Source organism: Hyla sarda, chromosome 3, assembly GCF_029499605.1.
Source record: "Hyla sarda isolate aHylSar1 chromosome 3, aHylSar1.hap1, whole genome shotgun sequence".
In the NCBI taxonomy this organism is placed as follows: domain Eukaryota; kingdom Metazoa; phylum Chordata; class Amphibia; order Anura; family Hylidae; genus Hyla; species Hyla sarda.
The window spans coordinates 193340968-193358544 of NC_079191.1; the positions used below are offsets into that span (position 1 = coordinate 193340968).

Below are 17577 nucleotides of genomic sequence, written 5' to 3' on the forward strand. Positions count from 1 at the left end.
CGTGGCCCCGTGCAGGAGATTGGGGGGGTGGGGGGGGGTGGACTCAGTGTTCGGACCCCCCACGATCAGACACTTATCCCCTATGCTGTGGATAGGGGGTAAGTGTTTTGCGCTGCAGATGTCCTTTAACTTTGCATGCATAAAAAATATGGGCGTAAAAGTAAACTATTGTACAGTCCTGGCCGTAAATGTTGGCACCCCTGAAATTTTTCAAGAACATGTGTATTGGAACAAATCCAAAAAGGGAGTGAAAAAAGCATATTGGACATAATGTCGCACCAAACTCCAAAAATGGGCTGGCCAAAATTGTTGGCACCCTTTCAAAATTGTGGAAAAATAAGATTGTTTCAAGCATATGATGCTCCTTTTAAACTCACCTGGGGCAAGTAACAGGTGTGGGCAATATAAAAAGGAGAGAAGATTACTTAGTCTTTGTGTGTCTGTGTGCCACACTAAGCATGGACAACAGAAAGAGGAGAAGAGAACCCGAATAGCGGAAAAATATCAACAATCTCAATTTTACAAGTCCATCTCCGGAGATCTAGATTTGCTTTTGTCCACAGTGTGTAACATCATCAAGAAGTTTGCAACCCATGCCACTGTAGCTTATCTACCTGGGCGTGGACGGAAGAAGAAAATTGATGAAAGGTGTTAACGCAGGATAGTCCAGATGGTGGATAAGCAGCCCCAAACAACTTTCAAAGATATTCAAGCTGACCTGCAGGCTCAGGGATCATCTGTGTCAGCGCGAGCTATCCATCAACATTTAAATGAAATTAAATGCTATGTCAGGAGACCCATGAGGGCCCCTCTGCTGACAGACATAAAAAGCAAGACAACATTTTGGCAAACAGAACTAGAGTAAGCCAAAATCCTCCTGGGAAAATGTCTTGTGAACAGATGAAACCAGGATAGAGCTTTTTGGTAAACACATCATTCTACTGTTTGCCAAAATCGGAATGAGGCCTACAAAGAAAAGAACACAATACCTACAGTGAAATATGGTGGAGGTTCAATGATGTTTTGGGGTTGTTCTGCTGCCTCTGGCACTGGGTGCCTTGAATCTGTGCAAGGTATTATGAAATCTAAAGATTACCAACGGATTTTGGGTCGCACTGTACAGCCCAGTATCAGAAAGCTGAGTTTGTGTCGGAGATCTTGGGTCTTCCAACAGGACAATGACCGCAAACATATGTCAAAAAGCACCCAGAAATGGATGCCAACAAAGCACTGGAGAGTTCTGAAGTGGCCAGCAATGAGCCCAGATCTAAATCCCATTGAACACCTGTGGAGAGATCTTAAAATTGCTGTTGGGAAAAGGCGCCCTTCCAATAAGAGAGACCTGGAGCTGTTTTCAAAGGAAGAGTGGTCCAACATTCCGGCTGAGAGGTGTAAGAAGCTTATTGATGGTTATAGGAAGCAAATGATTTATTTTTTCCAAAGGGTGTGCAACCAAATTATTAAATTAAGGGTCCCGATAATTTTGTCCAGCCCATTTTTGGAGTTTGGTGTGACATAATGTCCAATTAGCTTTTTTTTCCCTCCATTTTTTGGTTTAGTTCCAATACACATAAAAGGAATAAACATGTGTATAGCAAAACATGTGTTACTGCAATCCTTTTCTGTGAGAAATACTTCATTTTCTTGAAAAAATTCAGGGGTGTCAACATATACAACAATGACTGTATATGTGAACTGACTGGTGGTTTCCAGTTGAGTTTAATGGCAGTTGTTTGACAAGTAAAACAGATGTTCTTTGGACTTTTATGTTTACAATGTGGTCCGAAATAGTGGTTGGGGTTTAACTGGAAAAGGGTGGTGTTTCAATTGGTATTTGTGCCAGAGTACTGATTTCTAAGGGGTAAAGATACAATACCTTCTTCATTGTATGTTTTAAATTTAGTCCATTGACTTATAATTCGTTCATCAGATTTTATTTTCCAATTAATTTTTATTTTGGAATAGAATAGCTTAGGATGCTAGACTGTCCAAATGCAGCTTAACTTCTTGATAGTAAGTGATAAGCATTGCAAGTTAACCCCTTCAATGCTGGGCCAGAACAGAGTGCTCAGCCCAGCAGTGGGTGGGCACTATCAACAGTATATAGTTATAAATATCTGTCTGTCCCCAAAGAGTTTAGGATTGTTGTAGAGTATCGCTCCTTGACTCTTTCCAAGCTGGATAGGTGGTATGCAATGTATACCTCCTGCACAGCCTTTCTGTAACTGCGGCTGTATAGTCATGGGCAAAGCTTGTACAGTATACAGTTGTATACTGTACTCTGCTGGCAGGGCCTGCTCTGCTGCTGTATACAGTGGTGCAAAATGCATGGCTTTTTAAACAGCACATCCCAGAGGATTTCTCATTCTTTGTGCCACACACCAATTGATAAATTCTGCATACAAGCCAGTTTACATGGTCAGTGTGCAGATCTGTGAGACTTCTGAACGTTTTTTCCAATATCTCAAATAATATGCTTTCCTTTTATTTACAAATCAGCACAAAACCTATGGGCCCAGATTTATCAAACTGTGTGAGAAAAAAAAAAGTAGGAACCATCACCTCAAGACTAATACCAGAAAAACTGTTACATGATGAATTTATACAAAATATAGAAATATGGAACCGTGCTTCAAATGATAATAGCAAAATGGATTTATTAAAACCTATAGCAAATAAATTACATAAAAAGCCTTACACAGGGCCCTTGTGGGGAGGCAGATATAAAATAAATAGCTGCACAATCCTCCTTTCTGTGCGAGAGAAAAAATTGAGTTATTTTCTGATAGCAACCAGTTCAGCTTTCACTTTACCAGAGCTCGTTAGCTGAGCTGTGATTGGTCACTGTAGAAAAATCTCTCGACTTTTTTTCTCATACAGTTTGATAAATCTGGGCCAAGTAAGGTGTCAGCAAATCAAATGCACGTGACGCTGTTTTCTTTTTAGGTTTTAATTCCCTTTTTTTTTTTTTTTTTTTTATAACCAGCTCTGAGCTGTCGGGTTTTCTAGAGCTCAAATCCACCACATTTTATGTGGAAATCATAGTAAATATGTTGGGATTTTTTTTTTTTTAAAACTGTCGGGACATGCCTCCTTTCTGGGGACCATGCCCAGATGATGCCAAGCAACACAGGATGTACAGGCTTTTGCATCCACTGTTTCATTTTCTGAAGTTCTGCCTGTGCATAACATTCAGAATGATAGGCAGAGGCGCATTAAGGAGTTCAACTTATGGCTTAGTAAATGGTGTCAAGAGCAAGGATTTTGCTTTGTGTCTCATGATAGCTCTACTTGGAATAGAAAGGAACTGTGCAAAAAAGATGGTTTGCATCTTTCTCTCAAAGGAATGAATGTACTTAGTGAACAATTCCAAGACTTTGGTAAGGAGTATTTAAACTAGGAAGTGGGGGCAAAAGAGTGAAAATCCATGAGTCCAATTGCCGCCCGAAACAATGCCAGAACATGTCGGTAGCACAGAGGTTAAGAAATGACAAGCTCAGAGTCCTGTCAACAAATGCCCGCAGTTTAGGTAATCAATGAACTTGGGTCAATAATGGCATCTGAAAATGTAGATTTAGTGGCTGTTAATGAGACATGGTTTAATGAAAGTAATGACTGGGACATATCCGTACCAGAATACTCTCTTATACAGAAGAGACAGAGAAGGCAAGGAAGGAGGAGAAGTGGCCCTATATTTGAAAAATAGCATAAAATCTAACCTAATACAAGTTAGTGAGGCAAACATAGTCAGTTTGGGTTATGTTGCAGTTTGGTAATCGGACAGTAACTCGTGTAGGTGTGATATATAGACCACCTGGCCAAGTTTAAGAATTAGATGATCTACTAGTTGAAGAAATAGCTAAAATGACAATGAAAGGAGAAGTTATCATTTTAGGAGACTTCAGTCTTCCGGATATAAACTGGAAAACCAAAGTAGCTAGTTCTGCCAGGAGTACAGATATTCTAAATTCCCTACTGGGATTATCTCTACAACAAGTGGTGGAGGAGCCAACCCGGAGGGAGGCCATTTTGGATTTGGTAATCACAAATGGGGATTTGGTATATGATGATATTGTAGGCGAAAGCTTGGGATCTAATGATCACCAGTCAATGTGGTTTAATATAAGAACAGTGAAGGAGTCACACCACACACAAAAAATAAATAAATAAAAAAAAATGTAGATGGTACTCAGCAGAAGTGGCCAAAATCATAAAAAAACGAAAAGCTAGCATTTAGTAATTATAAAACAACCCAGAGCAATGAAGATGGGGAAATCTACAAGACTAGGCAGGAAGAGGCGAAGCAAGTTAGAAGAACTTCTAAAGTGCAGGCAGAAGAAAAACTAGCTCTGTCTGTGAAAAAAAGGGGTTAAGACACTCTTCAGATTTATAAATGAAAAAAGGAAATTAAAACAAGGTATAACTAAATTAAAAACAAAGGAAGGAAGGTGTGTAGAAGAGAATAAAGGGCTAGCCGACTGCCTTAATGAATACTTCTGTTCAGTCTTTACAGAAGGAAAAGGACCTCCATTAGGGAGGAAGACTAATGAATTGTTTGATGCATGTGTCTTTACAGAGGAAGAGGTTCTTCGTTTGCTGTCTAAAGTAAAGACAAATAAGTTACAGGGGCCAGATGGGATACACCCAAAATTATTAAAAGAGCTTAGTGGTGAGCTGGCAAAACCGTTAACAGATTTAACTAATCAATGGTAACAGGAGTCGTCCCGGAAGATTGGAAATTAGCAAATGTCGTGCCCGTTCCCAAGAAAGGCAGTAGGGAGGAATCAAGCAACTATAGGCCAGTAAGTCTGACAGCAATAGTGGGAAAATTAATGGAAACACTACTAAAGGATAGGATTGTGGAACATTTAAAATCCCATGAATTGCAAAATGAAAAACATGAGTTTACTTCAGTAAGATCATGTCAAACAAATCTTATTGATTTTTTGACTTGGTGACTAAAATAATAGATGGCGGAGGGGCAGTAGACATCGCATATCTAGATTTTAGTAAGGCTTTTGACACTGTCCCACATAGAAGACTTATCAATAAACTACAGTCATTGAGCTTGGACTCCCATATTGTTGAGTGGATTAGACAGTGGCTGAATGACAGATAAGAGGGCTGTAGTCAATGGAGTATATTCAGAGCAAGGTCTTGTTACTAGTGGGATATCTTAGGGATCTGTACTGGGACCCATATTGTTTAATATCTTCATTAGTGATATCGCAAAAGGTCTCGATTGTAAGGTATGTCTTTTTGCTGATGCACAAAGATATGTAACAGGGTTGATGTTTCAGGAGGGATCCGCCAAATGGAAAATAATTTAGGAAAACTAGAAGAATGGTCAAAACTCTAGCAACTGAAGTTTTATGTGGACAAGTGCAAGATAAAACCCTCGGGCAGAATATAGAATATTTGACACAGTCCTGACCTCAGTATCTGAGGAGAGGGATTTAGGAGTAATTATTTCAGAAGTCCTAAAGGTAGGAAGACAATGTAATAGAGCAGCAGGAAACGCTAGCAGAATGCTTGATGTATAGGGAGAGGTATAAGCAGTAGAAAGAGAGAAGTGCTCATGGCGCTGTACAGAACACTGGTGAGACCTCACTTGGAGTATTGTGCGCAGTACTGGAGGCCGTATCTACAAAAGGATATAGATACTCTAGAGCAGTGTTTCCCAACCTTTTTCGGTTCGGGGCACACCTCGGGAAATTTTTTTTCCACGGGGCACCGCTAACGAGGTTGACGTGCAAGAAGAAAAAAAAAAGGAAAAACAGTAAAAAACGCAATGCACTATATCTATTTATCAGTGGGTATGTAGTTTAAAGTGCTGCTTTATACAGCAACTCACCAATGACGTCTTCTCTAATTTGCATCGTTGCCTTCTCTTCTCCATCTGGTCTGGGCCATCATCACGATTTCTTCCACACACAATTCGTCACCGTTAAACCTGCAAAACAAACCTATTAGGCCCCAAACTTTTTTTTCTTTTTTTTTTTTTTTTACATGGGTGACAGAGGGGTGGACATGGGTGACAGAGGGGTGTAGAGGAGTGTACAGAGGGGTGTAGAGGAGTGTACAAAGGGGTGTAGAGGAGCGTACATGGGTGACAGGGATGTAGAGGAGTGTACATGGGTGACAGAGGGGTGTAGAGGAGTGTACATGGGTGACAGAGGGGTGTAGAGGAGTGTACATGGGTGACGGGTATAGAGGGGTGTACATGGGTGTACAGAGGGGTGTAGAGGAGTGTACAGAGCGGTGTAGAGGAGTGTACATGGGTGACTGGTGTAGAGGAGTATACATGGGTGACAGAGGGGTGTAGAGGAGTGTACATGGGTGACAGAGGGGTGTAGAGGAGTGTACATGGGTGTACAGAGGGGTGTAGAGGAGTGTACATGGGTGACAGAGGGGTGTAGAGGAGTGTACATGGGTGACAGGGGTATAGAGGGGTGTACATGGGTGACAGAGGGATGTAGAGGAGTGTACATGTGTGACAGATGAGTGTACATGGGTGACAGAGGGGTGTAGAGAAGTGTACATGGGTGACAGGGGTGTAGAGGAGCGTACATGGGTGACAGGGGTGTAGAGGATCGTACATGGGTGACGGGTGTAGAGGAGTGTACAGAGGGGTATAGAGGAGTTTACATGGGTGACAGAGGGGTGTAGAGAAGTGTACATGGGTGACAGGGGTATAGAGAAGTGTACATGGGTGACAGAGGGGTGCAGAGAAGTGTACATGGGTGACAAGCGTGTAGAGGAGTGTACAGAGGGGTGTAGGGAGGTTTACAAGGGTGATAGATGGGTGTAGAAGAGTGAACATGGGTGACGGGGCATAGGGGTGACAGAGGTGTGGACAGGGGGTGGACATGGGTGACAGGAGGGTGGACAGGGGAGACACGGGGTCAGAGGGGTGGACAAGGGGGTAAAAGAGGGACAGAAGTGACAGAGAGGGATGGACTGGGGTAACAAAGGGACAGATGGGTGAACAGGAGGGTGGACATGGGTGACAGGGTAGACTACGGGGGTAGACGGGGGTAAACATGAGTGACAGGGATGGACAGGGGAGTGGACAAGGCAGACATGGATGAGAGGAGGGGTGGACATGGGTGATGGGGATGATAGGTGGGGGGACATGTGTGATGGGGGGGTGAACATGGGTAACAGGAAGATGAACATGGGTGATGGGGGGGTGGACATGGGTGACAGGAAGATGAACATGGGTGATGGGGGGGGTGTGGACATGGGTGACGGGGGGTGTGGACATGGGTGACAGGGAAGGGTGGACATGGGTGACGGTGGGGGTGGACATGGGTGACTGGAGGGGGGTGGACATGGGTGACTGGGGGGGTGGACATGGGTGATAGAGATGGACATTGAGGTGGACAAGGCGGACATGGCTGACAGGGGGGTGGACATGAGTGACGGGGGGGGGGATAGAGGGTGGACCTGGGTGACGGGGGGGCGGTTTAGACAGGTTTGAGAAGGTAAACAGAGGGGTGGAAAGGGTACGGTACCTTAAGCAAGCCGGCCCGCGCAGCTTGCAGTTCCACAGCAGGCACGGGAGTCCGGCACAGGTGCAGCTCGTTCCCCCCCAGGGCACCATCTTCGGCTCATTGCGCCGCAAGGGAGAGGGGGACACAGGGAACAGAGGGGTAAAGAGGGGAATATGGGAGACGCAGGGGACGGAGGGGAACACAGGAGATGCAGGGGGACGCTGTGTGCGCAGTGCGCACGCAGACTTCCCTTCCCCCCCCTGCGCCGTCAGGCCGGGGCGGGACATTTAAAAAAAATTATAATAAAAAAATAAAAAAATCACGGTAAAATCCCGCGGCACCACGGTTGGGAATCACTGCTCTAGAGAGAGTTCAGAGAAGAGCTACTAAACTAGTACATGGATTGCAGGATAAAACTTACCAGGAAAGGTTAAAGGACCTTAACATGTATAGCTTGGAAGAAAGAAGAGGCAGAGGGGATATGATAGAAACTTTTAAATACATAAAGGGAATCAACACTGTAAAGGAGGGGAGAATATTTAAAAGAAAAACTACCACAAGAGGACATAGTTATAAATTAGAGGAGCAAAGGTTTAAAAGTAATATCAGGAATTATTACTTTACTGAGAGAGTAGTGGATGCATGGAATAGCCTTCCTGCAGCAGTGGTCACTGCAAATACAGTGAAGGAGTTTAAACATGCACGGGATAAGCATAAGGCTACCCTTCATATAAGATAGGGCCAGGGACTATTCATAGTATTCAGATTATTGGGCAGACTAGATGGGCCAAATGGTTCTTATCTGCCGACACACTCTGTTTCTATGTAACACAAAAATCCATTTTTTGCAGCACAAACAAATTGTTTTTTGTTTTTACAATTTAAGAACATGGGTTGAGGTTTTCGGCAAATCGAACAGGCAATATTTCGGAAATCATCTGTTTTTGCAGCACAAACAAATGGGTTGTGTGTGTTTTTATATAAAGAAAGAACATGGAGTGGAAAGAGGTGCTGAGTTTCATAAAAATCTTATGCGCAATATCTGGGAAACCAAATGCTGCACATTTTTGTGGCTCTAATCAGCACCAAGCAATGGTGTATTTGTTTTTTAACATTTAAGAACATGGAGTGACAACTTCTCTCAATTTATTTTTACACATTTTTTTTTAGTTTTTGTTTAATTTAATCCAGCCAGTTCAAAGCAGTTATGAAATCATAGTTTTCATCACCCACAATGGTATCAGTGGTGAACAGAAATGTAGCCACTAATTATATAAGAAGAGTTTATAGGGAATTACAAAGGTGAAATTAATGATTCTTGACTAAAGGTTTTACTTACAACTGTCTTAATAACAAAAATTAATTTTCCCTGACAGTAGATTGTGTTTAGAAACTTGTTTTAATAAATCATCTTGACTTCTCCTCAACCATGAAAAATTTTAATGAATTTGGCTTTCGCCTTTCAGACATACCTAATGCACAAGGGGGGAAATGTTTTGGCATATTAACTATGCACCTGGAGTAGCACAAATTTCTACAAAAGTTCTACATTTTAAGTTTTTCTTCAATGTAATTTCAGATGTTTGGCTTTTTTCTTTACACGTTAATTGTATTTACTATTCTAATCTTTTTTTCTTTTTGTTTACTATTATAATCCTTTTTCTTACCATTAGTTATGTGCTCTGGCTATGCAGTTCCAGGATATTAATACAAATGATTAAAAAAAAAAAAAAGATGTAATCCTTGGTAAAAATTCCATAATTCTTCACTGTATGGCAACCTAATTATTATAGTATTCTTTTCTTATCTCTTTCATAATTTGTTAGTTTTCTGTTACTCTGCTTTATTTTGGAGAGAACTCTATAAAATTCTTCCCTATGTATTAACTTGTTGATATTTTTTAACTTCAGAAGCTCATAAGTACTGAAAGGATTAAGATTTTTTAAGAGAAGTAATTTACAAATCTGTTTAACTTTCTGGAGCCAGTTGAGATATATATATATATATATATATATATATATATATATATATATATATATATATAAATATAATGTTTTTTCCTGGATAACCCCTTTAATGTGCTATTTCTGTCCTGTACATAAAGCGAGCACAGGAGCTGGGCTCGCTTTGTGCACGGCGGGTCCTGGCTGCTGTCAGCTGCCAGGGACCTGCCAGTAATAAGCCCCTCCCCCAGCAAAAATTAAAATCTACTTGTTTTTTTCCCCCCAAAAAAGTGTTAAATAAATAAATAGAATTAACACATATTTGGTATCTGTGAATTTTGTAAATATCCAAACTATTAAAATATAATGTTAATGATCCCGTACGGTGAACGACGTAAACATAATAAGCTGTTCAAAAGTCACATATTTGCAATATGATAGTGTTTTAAGGTATCAGAATAGGGCAATCCTAAATGTGTTTTTTTTTCCTTCTTTTTTTAATAAACAAAATAAGCGATTTTTTTTTTTTTTTTAAAGCAGTACAATAATAAAAAAAAAAAAAGCATGTAAACATGGGTATCATTTCAATTGTATTGACCCACAGAATGAAGAAAAATGTAAGTTTTACCATAAAGTGTACAGGGTGAAATTGAAACTCTCCAAAATTTGCAAAACTGCGGTCCTCTTTTCAATTTCCTCACACAAATAAATATTTATTTTCTGGTCTTGCCTTAAATTTTATGTTAAAGTGAGTGATGTCATTACAAATTGGTCACGCAAAAAACAAGCCCTCATATGGCTCTTTGGATGGAAATATGATAGACTTATGGTTCTTAGAAGGCAAGGAGGAAAAAATGGAAATGCAAGAATAAAACTGGCTGTGTCCTTAAGGGGTTAATTAAATATAGTTTCACGTATCCAGCCTAACTTTGACACCACAAAATGAATTTTATTGTAAGGATCAGAAAGAGCAATATAATGTGGAATAAAGTTGTTGTAATTCTGCTTTTGTGTGCAGATACGAGTATTGAATTAGCCCAATCTGTTCAGAAATGTCTGTTCTTGCATGTTGTCAGCCACTTTATCACTTTCTGTAAATAACCAATTATGAATGTTGATATTTTCAGTTTATTCCAGAAGTTGTTTGTACTGTGTGAATTCTCCTCACTCGGAGAGGGTGTGGAATTGGAAGGTCAGCCATGCAGTAAATTTCCCAGTTGAAATCTGTTTCAGCACAGATGAGATCTTTGGCTCCTTCAGACCCAACAGATTGAATGAAAGTATTGTATTGCTCAGTTATGTGCGCACACTAAATTAAAGGGCAGAAAAGTAAAATGTTTCTTTTATTTTTTTTTATAAAATCATGAATTCGACAATTTGTCAAAAATAACTCACCGATAACAAAGTATTACTTTAAATTGGATTTATTTCTAAAGCAGCCCTTCTCCTATGCTGCCTTATCTGAGAGCAGTGTATAGGAGGGGGGTATACTTTTATTTTATTTTTATTTTTTATTATTCAGTAGCTTTATATTTAGAAACATGTTTACATGCTGGCCGTGCGGCCCAGTTCTTACTTTCCTGATTTTTAAACATCTGGAGGGCAAACTTCTGAACACATTCGAAAGAAATCTACAGGAATAATATGCCATGTTCATTATTTCAGAAAATTCCATTTGGAGAAAACAGCAAATTGGTCCCTGGAATTCTCTTGGGGATCCATGGCATGTCGACCTGCACAGCCTCGTCAGAAATTGGAGTGTCAGGCCTGGATTTGTACTGTGGATCCTGCAGTAAATACACAGCAGAATTGCAGTATGCAAATCCGACACGTGGACATACAAAGTAATGCTTTCCCTGTCTACAGTGATTGATAGCTTGTCTTCAATTAGTTTGTATGCACAAAGAGCTGTCATCCATTCTGTAAGGGCAGGGAGTGCTGGACTATCAGGCAGTATATCAACATCTTTTTACATAAAAATACTGACTCAAAAGAAACTATTCCTGAGCCCAGCATTTCCAGCTCTAACTTATTCTGCCCACAGATGAGGGAAACCTGACAGGGTGATTTAAGGGAACTGTTCATTGTTTCGCATAATTTACTTATTTACCACTGCACATGCATTTATATGAATAATCTTTCAAGCCCATTCATCCCGCTCCATTTAGGTTGTTGCTATTTATGTAACAGACAAAGTGAATAGAAGCAAGCACTAGGCCAATGAATAGCAGCATCACTATCATTAGCTGCCAGCATGTGGATTTGTCTTTACCATTTCCTGAGAGAGAACTGGAGAATAGAATAGACCAGCCTGTACATATCCCCATAGTATATTGCATACTGTCTGCTAGAATTCTTAAATGAATAGCAACATTTCTTTAGCTAGAATGCCACCTAAAATTGCACATATATTGGCATTGCTGTAATGTTACAGAAACAAATGGTTTAAAAAAACAAGGCTTGGTTTAAAGAGAATCTGTTTTGTTCTACTTTTAATACATTAGTTACATCAGGCCTTGATTATTTTTTTCCCCTCTTTTTATTAATATTCATGGCAGAGTTTTACAGCTATATAATGCAAGATATGCAGAAATGGCAGCTTTACACCCTCGAGGGTATAGTTATGGTAAAGAAATGTGTATAAGTTGTGTAGGTGATATTGAGACCCACTATTAATGCAAAATTAGAAGTGTTTGTTCTTGGTATTTTTACATACTGTATTTTACACATTATTTTTCTTCTATCAAACTTTATTAATTTGAACCCCTTAAGGACTGGGCCATTTTTCATTTTTGCACTTTCGTTATTTCCTCCTCACCTCAACTAAAAACCAAAACACCTTTTTTTTTTTTTTTCTTCTTGAGGGCCAATTTAACTTTGTAATGACATCAATCATTTTATCACAGAATCGACAGCGAAACCAGAAAAAAAAATATTTGTTGGGCAAAATAAAAAAAAAAAAAAAAAATGCCAATTTGTACATTTTGGTGGCTTCCGATTCTATGCAGTGCATTTTTCAGTAAAAATGACAACTTATCTTTATTCTGTAGGTCCATACGGTTACAAGGATACCTAATTTATATAGCTTTAATTTTATTTTACTACCTAAAAAAAATTATAGCTACATGCATCAAAATTTATATGTTGAAAATTTTTATCTTCTGACCCCTATAACTTTTAAATTTTTTACGTATACAGAGATGTGTGAGGGCTCATTTTTTTTACACGCACCATTATCTGAAGTTTTTATCTGTACCATTTTTATTTAGATGGGACTTTTTCATAAATTTTTATACATTTTTTTAGGGTATATGAAGCAACCAAAAATATGCAATTTTGGACTTTGGTATTTTTTATTTTTTTTTTATTTTTATAGTTCGGACATTTGCACGCACAGCAATACCACAGATGTTTATTTTTATTATGTTTACATATTTTTCTTATGGAATTTGGTAAAAGGGGGGTGATTCAAAGTTTTAACATGGAAGGGGTTAATGAGTGTTTTATTTTTTTTTAATGAGTGTTTTTTTTTTTTTTAAAGCTTTTATTCCATTTTTTTTAATTTTTTTTTTACACTTTGCCCCCTTAGGGGACTATTGGGAGGAATCAGTAAACTCGTTATACAAATCAATTTAATTCTATTGAACTACATTGATCTGTGTGCTCTGTGCTTGATTGATAAAGCCTGGCTCAGCTAGGCTCTATCAATCTCAGAGCCACGAACCACACTACAGGAGAGGTAAGCCCACTGGACCACCAGGGACTGGTTAAAGGTCCCTTTAGACTCCGCTGTCAATTTTGACAGCTGCAGTCTAAAGGGCTGGCCGTGGAGATCGCCACATGTCAGTTATTAAGGCAGCCATCAGCTACAGTGATCAGCTGGGGGTCGGTTGGTATGGCTCGGGCTCGAGTCAGAAACCTGCACCATACACAGCTTGCTGTTGTAGGACGAGATGGCTCATCCTTAGACTGCTATCGGTTAAAGAATCTTTTACATAGACTTATGCCAGATTTCTGGTAACTATAATCTGTGCTTAATGCTAAAGGGTTTTAAATGATCAAAAGTTATCCACTATCTGGAAAGTAGGGGATAACTAGCTGAGCAGTGGGGGTCTGCCTTCTGGCATGGACACCAAACCCAAGATCTAAATTCAGTAGCTCCCATTAATGAATAAAGCACATGAGCGGTTAGCATTCCATTCATTCTGTGGGGCTTCCTAACCTTGCTGATCTAACCTGGGATTTGGGATAACTCCTTTAAGAAACATATCTATACCCATAAAAAAGGTGTGATACATCTGGTCATTACAACAATTGTAGTTGTAAGCACAAGAAACAGGCTCAGTGTGGTTGCATTCATTAATACATAGTTAACACATTCTGCTATTTATTTTGTTTTAGTAATTTAGATTTTTCTTTTTTTCAGCTGTCAGCTCGGTCACTGCCAATAGTCCAGTCAGATGAAAGACTGCAGCCTTTACTTAGTCACCTCAGGTATGTTTATTGTGTAGGACAAAATCTTGATGATGCAGACCTATATAATCTAATAGGGGAGTCTATACAGTGAATAATTGACAAGACTATTAAGGTCCCCCGACTTTAAATGCAGTTATTTATGGTTAGAAACTCTAGTATATCCTATAGGATGCAGCTTCACACTGCTCTTTTCTGCTTTATACTTGTAGGGCTAGGGCTACATTTCACATTTTGTAGCGCTTTTTATTGATTTTATCTATGGAATACAGCTGCAGTAAAAACTGTATACAATCTCTTGGAGTGCAGCTGCCTCTCAACAGTTGAAATTGCTCAGTACTGAATGTTGCAGTGTAGTCCTTGCTTAAAGGGGTACTCCACTGCCCCAGCCTTCGGAACAAAATGTTTTTTTTTTTTTTTTTCCTCCATTAGCTGCTGCTATTCTAAGTGCATTGGAGAGATACTGCAGGACATAGTCAGTAGGTAGGCTGGAGGTGGATACAATCTAAAAAGTAAAATTTATTTTATATTTTTTTCCTCTTTAAAATGGCATACTTCAGTGCAGGAATTGTTGTGCAATTATTTCATGTTCTACTCTTTGGAGGTTTGGATGCTGTCAGATCTGTAGACATTTCTCTGTGCTGCAGAAGGAGATTACATTTTTGAAATCTGAGATGTTTAAATTATCAGTTAAACTCAGGCTGGGACTGTTGCAATGCCACTGCCACAAAGGCCCCCTAGAAATGGCAGATTGGTTACTGTAGGTTCTGTAAGACATAAGAGTTGTTGATAGAAGGCATGTCCCACAATCTTTGGTTCTCCATAATTCATTTGCAGCACTTTCAGAATGTAAGGGCAACATGGATATTGGCTCAAGCATAGAGGGTGAGGAACCATCGACTCCTATGTCTAATGTATGCAAGACTGCAGCCAAGGACAAAAAAGATAAAGTGAAGTCTGAAAGGAAGTAGCTGTAGCTGGGTAATTCAATCATAAGAAGTGTGGAGTTTAAGGAAAATGGTTTTGTGAGAGGTCTACCTGTTGCTACTGCTAGTAAAGATAGGCGACATATTGTTAAAGAAGCAAAGCAGGAAGGGGAAGTGGATGTTCTTGTCCATCTAGGGACAAATGACCTGCATTGCAATGAAGTTTCAGAGGAGAAGGAATCTTTCATCACACTTGGTAATGATGTACAGGATTTTGCATCCACTGTTTCATTTCCTGCCTATGCATAACGTTCAGAATGATAGACAGAGGTGCATTAAGGAGTTCAACTTATGGCATAGTAAATTGTGTCAAGAGCAAGGATTTGGCTTTGTGTCTCATCATAGCTCTAATTGGGATAGAAAGGAACTGTACAAAGAGATCTTTTGCATCTTTCTTTCAAGGGAACGAATGTACTGTGAACAGTTCCAAAAATTTGCTAAAGAGTATTTGAACTAGGAGGGGGGACAAAAGAGTGATAATCCATGAGTCCAATTGGCCCCAAAACAATGTTAGAACATGTCAGTAGCACATAGGTTAAGAAATGACAAGCTTAGAGTCTTGTCTACAAATGCTCGCAGTTTAGGTAATAAGATCAATTAACTTGGGTCAGTAATGACATCTGAGAATGTAGATTTAGTGGCTGTTACTGAGACATGGTTTGAGATGAATGACTGGGGCATAACCATACCAGGGTACTCTTTATACAGAAAAGACAGAAGGCAAGAAAGGGGGAGGGGTGGCCCTGTATGTGAAAGATAGCATAAAATCTAACCTAATACAAGTTAGTGAGGCCAACATAGTCAGTTTGGGTTACGTTGTGGTTTGGTAATCAGACAGTAACTTGTGTAGGTGTCATATATAGACCACCTGGCCAAGTTAAAGAAATAGATGATCTACTAGTTGAGGAAATAGCTAACATGACAACGAAAGGGGAAGTTATCATTATGGAAGATTTCAAACTTCGGGATATTAACTGGAAAACCAAAATAGCTAGTTCTAGCAGGAGTACAGATATTCTAAATTCACTACTGGGATTATCTCTACAACAAGTAGTTGAGGAGCCAACCCGGAAGGAGGCCATTTTAGATTTAGTATTCACAAATGGGGATTTAGTATATGATATTACGGTCGGCGAAAGCTTGGATCTAGTGATCATCAGTCAGTGTGGTTTAATATAAGAACAGCGACGGAGTCACACCACACAAAAACAAAAGTTTTAGATTTTAGAAAAACAGACTTTTCTAAAACTGATTAGTCATAAATGAGTCCCTATCAGACTGGAACGGAATTCATGGAGTCCAGGAGAAATGAGACTACTTAAAAGATGCATTATTGAAGGCAACAGATAATTTGTATTAGACTGGTCAGTAAAAGCAGAAAAAGGAAGAGACCACTGTGGAACTCAGCAGAAGTGGCCAAAATCATAAAAAAATAAAAAGCTAGCATTTAGTAATTATAAAACAACCCAGAGCAATGAAGGGGGAAATCTACAAGATTGGGCAGAAAGAGGCCAAGCAAGTTATGAGAACTTCTAAAGCACAGGCAGAAGTAGCTCAGTCTGTGAAAAAAGGCATAAGACATTCAGATATATAAATGAAAAAAGGAAATTAAAACAAGGAATAACTAAACTAAAAACGAAGGAGGGAAGGTATGTAGAAGAGAATAAAGGGCTAGCGGACTGCCTTAATGAATACTTCTGTTCAGTTTTTGCAGAAGAAAAAAAAGGAAAAGGACCTCTATTAGGGAGGAAGACTAATGAATCGTTTGATGCATGTGTCTTTACAGAGGAAGAGGTTCTACATTTGCTGTCTAAAGTAAAGACAAGTCACAGGGGCCTGATGGGATACACCCAAAATTATTAAAAGAGCTTAGTGGGGAGCTTGCAAAACTGTTAACAGATTTATAACAGATTGGAAATTAGCAAATGTTGTGCCCATTCACAAGAAAGCTAGTAGGGAGGAATCAAGCAACTATAGGCCAGTAAGTCTGACATCAATAGTGGTGACATTACTGGAAACCCTACTAAAGGATAGGATTGTGGAACATCTAAAATCCCATGGATTGCAAGATGAAAACAACATGGGTTTACTTCTTGGAGATCATGTCAAACAAACCTTATTGATTTTATTGATTGAGTGACTAAAATAAAAAATGGTGGAGGGGCAGTAGACATCGCTTATCTAGATTTTAGTAAGGCTTTTGACACTGTCCCACATAGATGTATCAATAAAATACAGTCTTTGAGCTTGGACTCCCATATTGTTCAATTGATTAGACAGTGGCTGAGTGACAGACAACAGAGGGTTGTAGTCAATGGAGTATATTCAGAGCAAGGTTTTGTTACCAGTGGCGTACATCAGGGATCTGTACGGAGACCAATTTTGTTTAATATCTTCATTAGTGATATCACAAAAGGTCTCGATGGTAAGGTGTGTCTTTTTGCTGATGACACAAAGATATGTAACAGGGTTAATGTTCCTGGAGGGATCTGCCAAATGGAAAAGGATTTAGGCAAAATAGAAGAATGGTCAGAACTCTGGCAACTGAAATTTTATGTGGATAAGTGCAAGATAATGCACCTGTGGTGTAAAAACCCTCTGGCAGAATATATAATATTTGACACAGTCCTGACCTCAGTATCTGAGGAAAGGGATTTAGGAGTAATTATTTCAGAAGAC

General features: G+C 39.4%; 1 protein-coding gene across 6 annotated transcripts in view; it reads left to right on the forward strand.

Annotated features, from left to right (window-relative positions):
* The window catches only part of PRIM2 (DNA primase subunit 2), a 145984-nt gene that overhangs the window by 62307 nt on the left and 66100 nt on the right, over positions 1-17577 (forward strand). For all 6 annotated transcript variants that reach the window (XM_056565793.1, XM_056565791.1, XM_056565792.1 and 3 more), the window contains one exon: positions 13866-13933. In XM_056565793.1, the coding sequence (XP_056421768.1) occupies positions 13866-13933 (68 nt within the window). The remainder of the gene's footprint in view (positions 1-13865; positions 13934-17577) is intronic.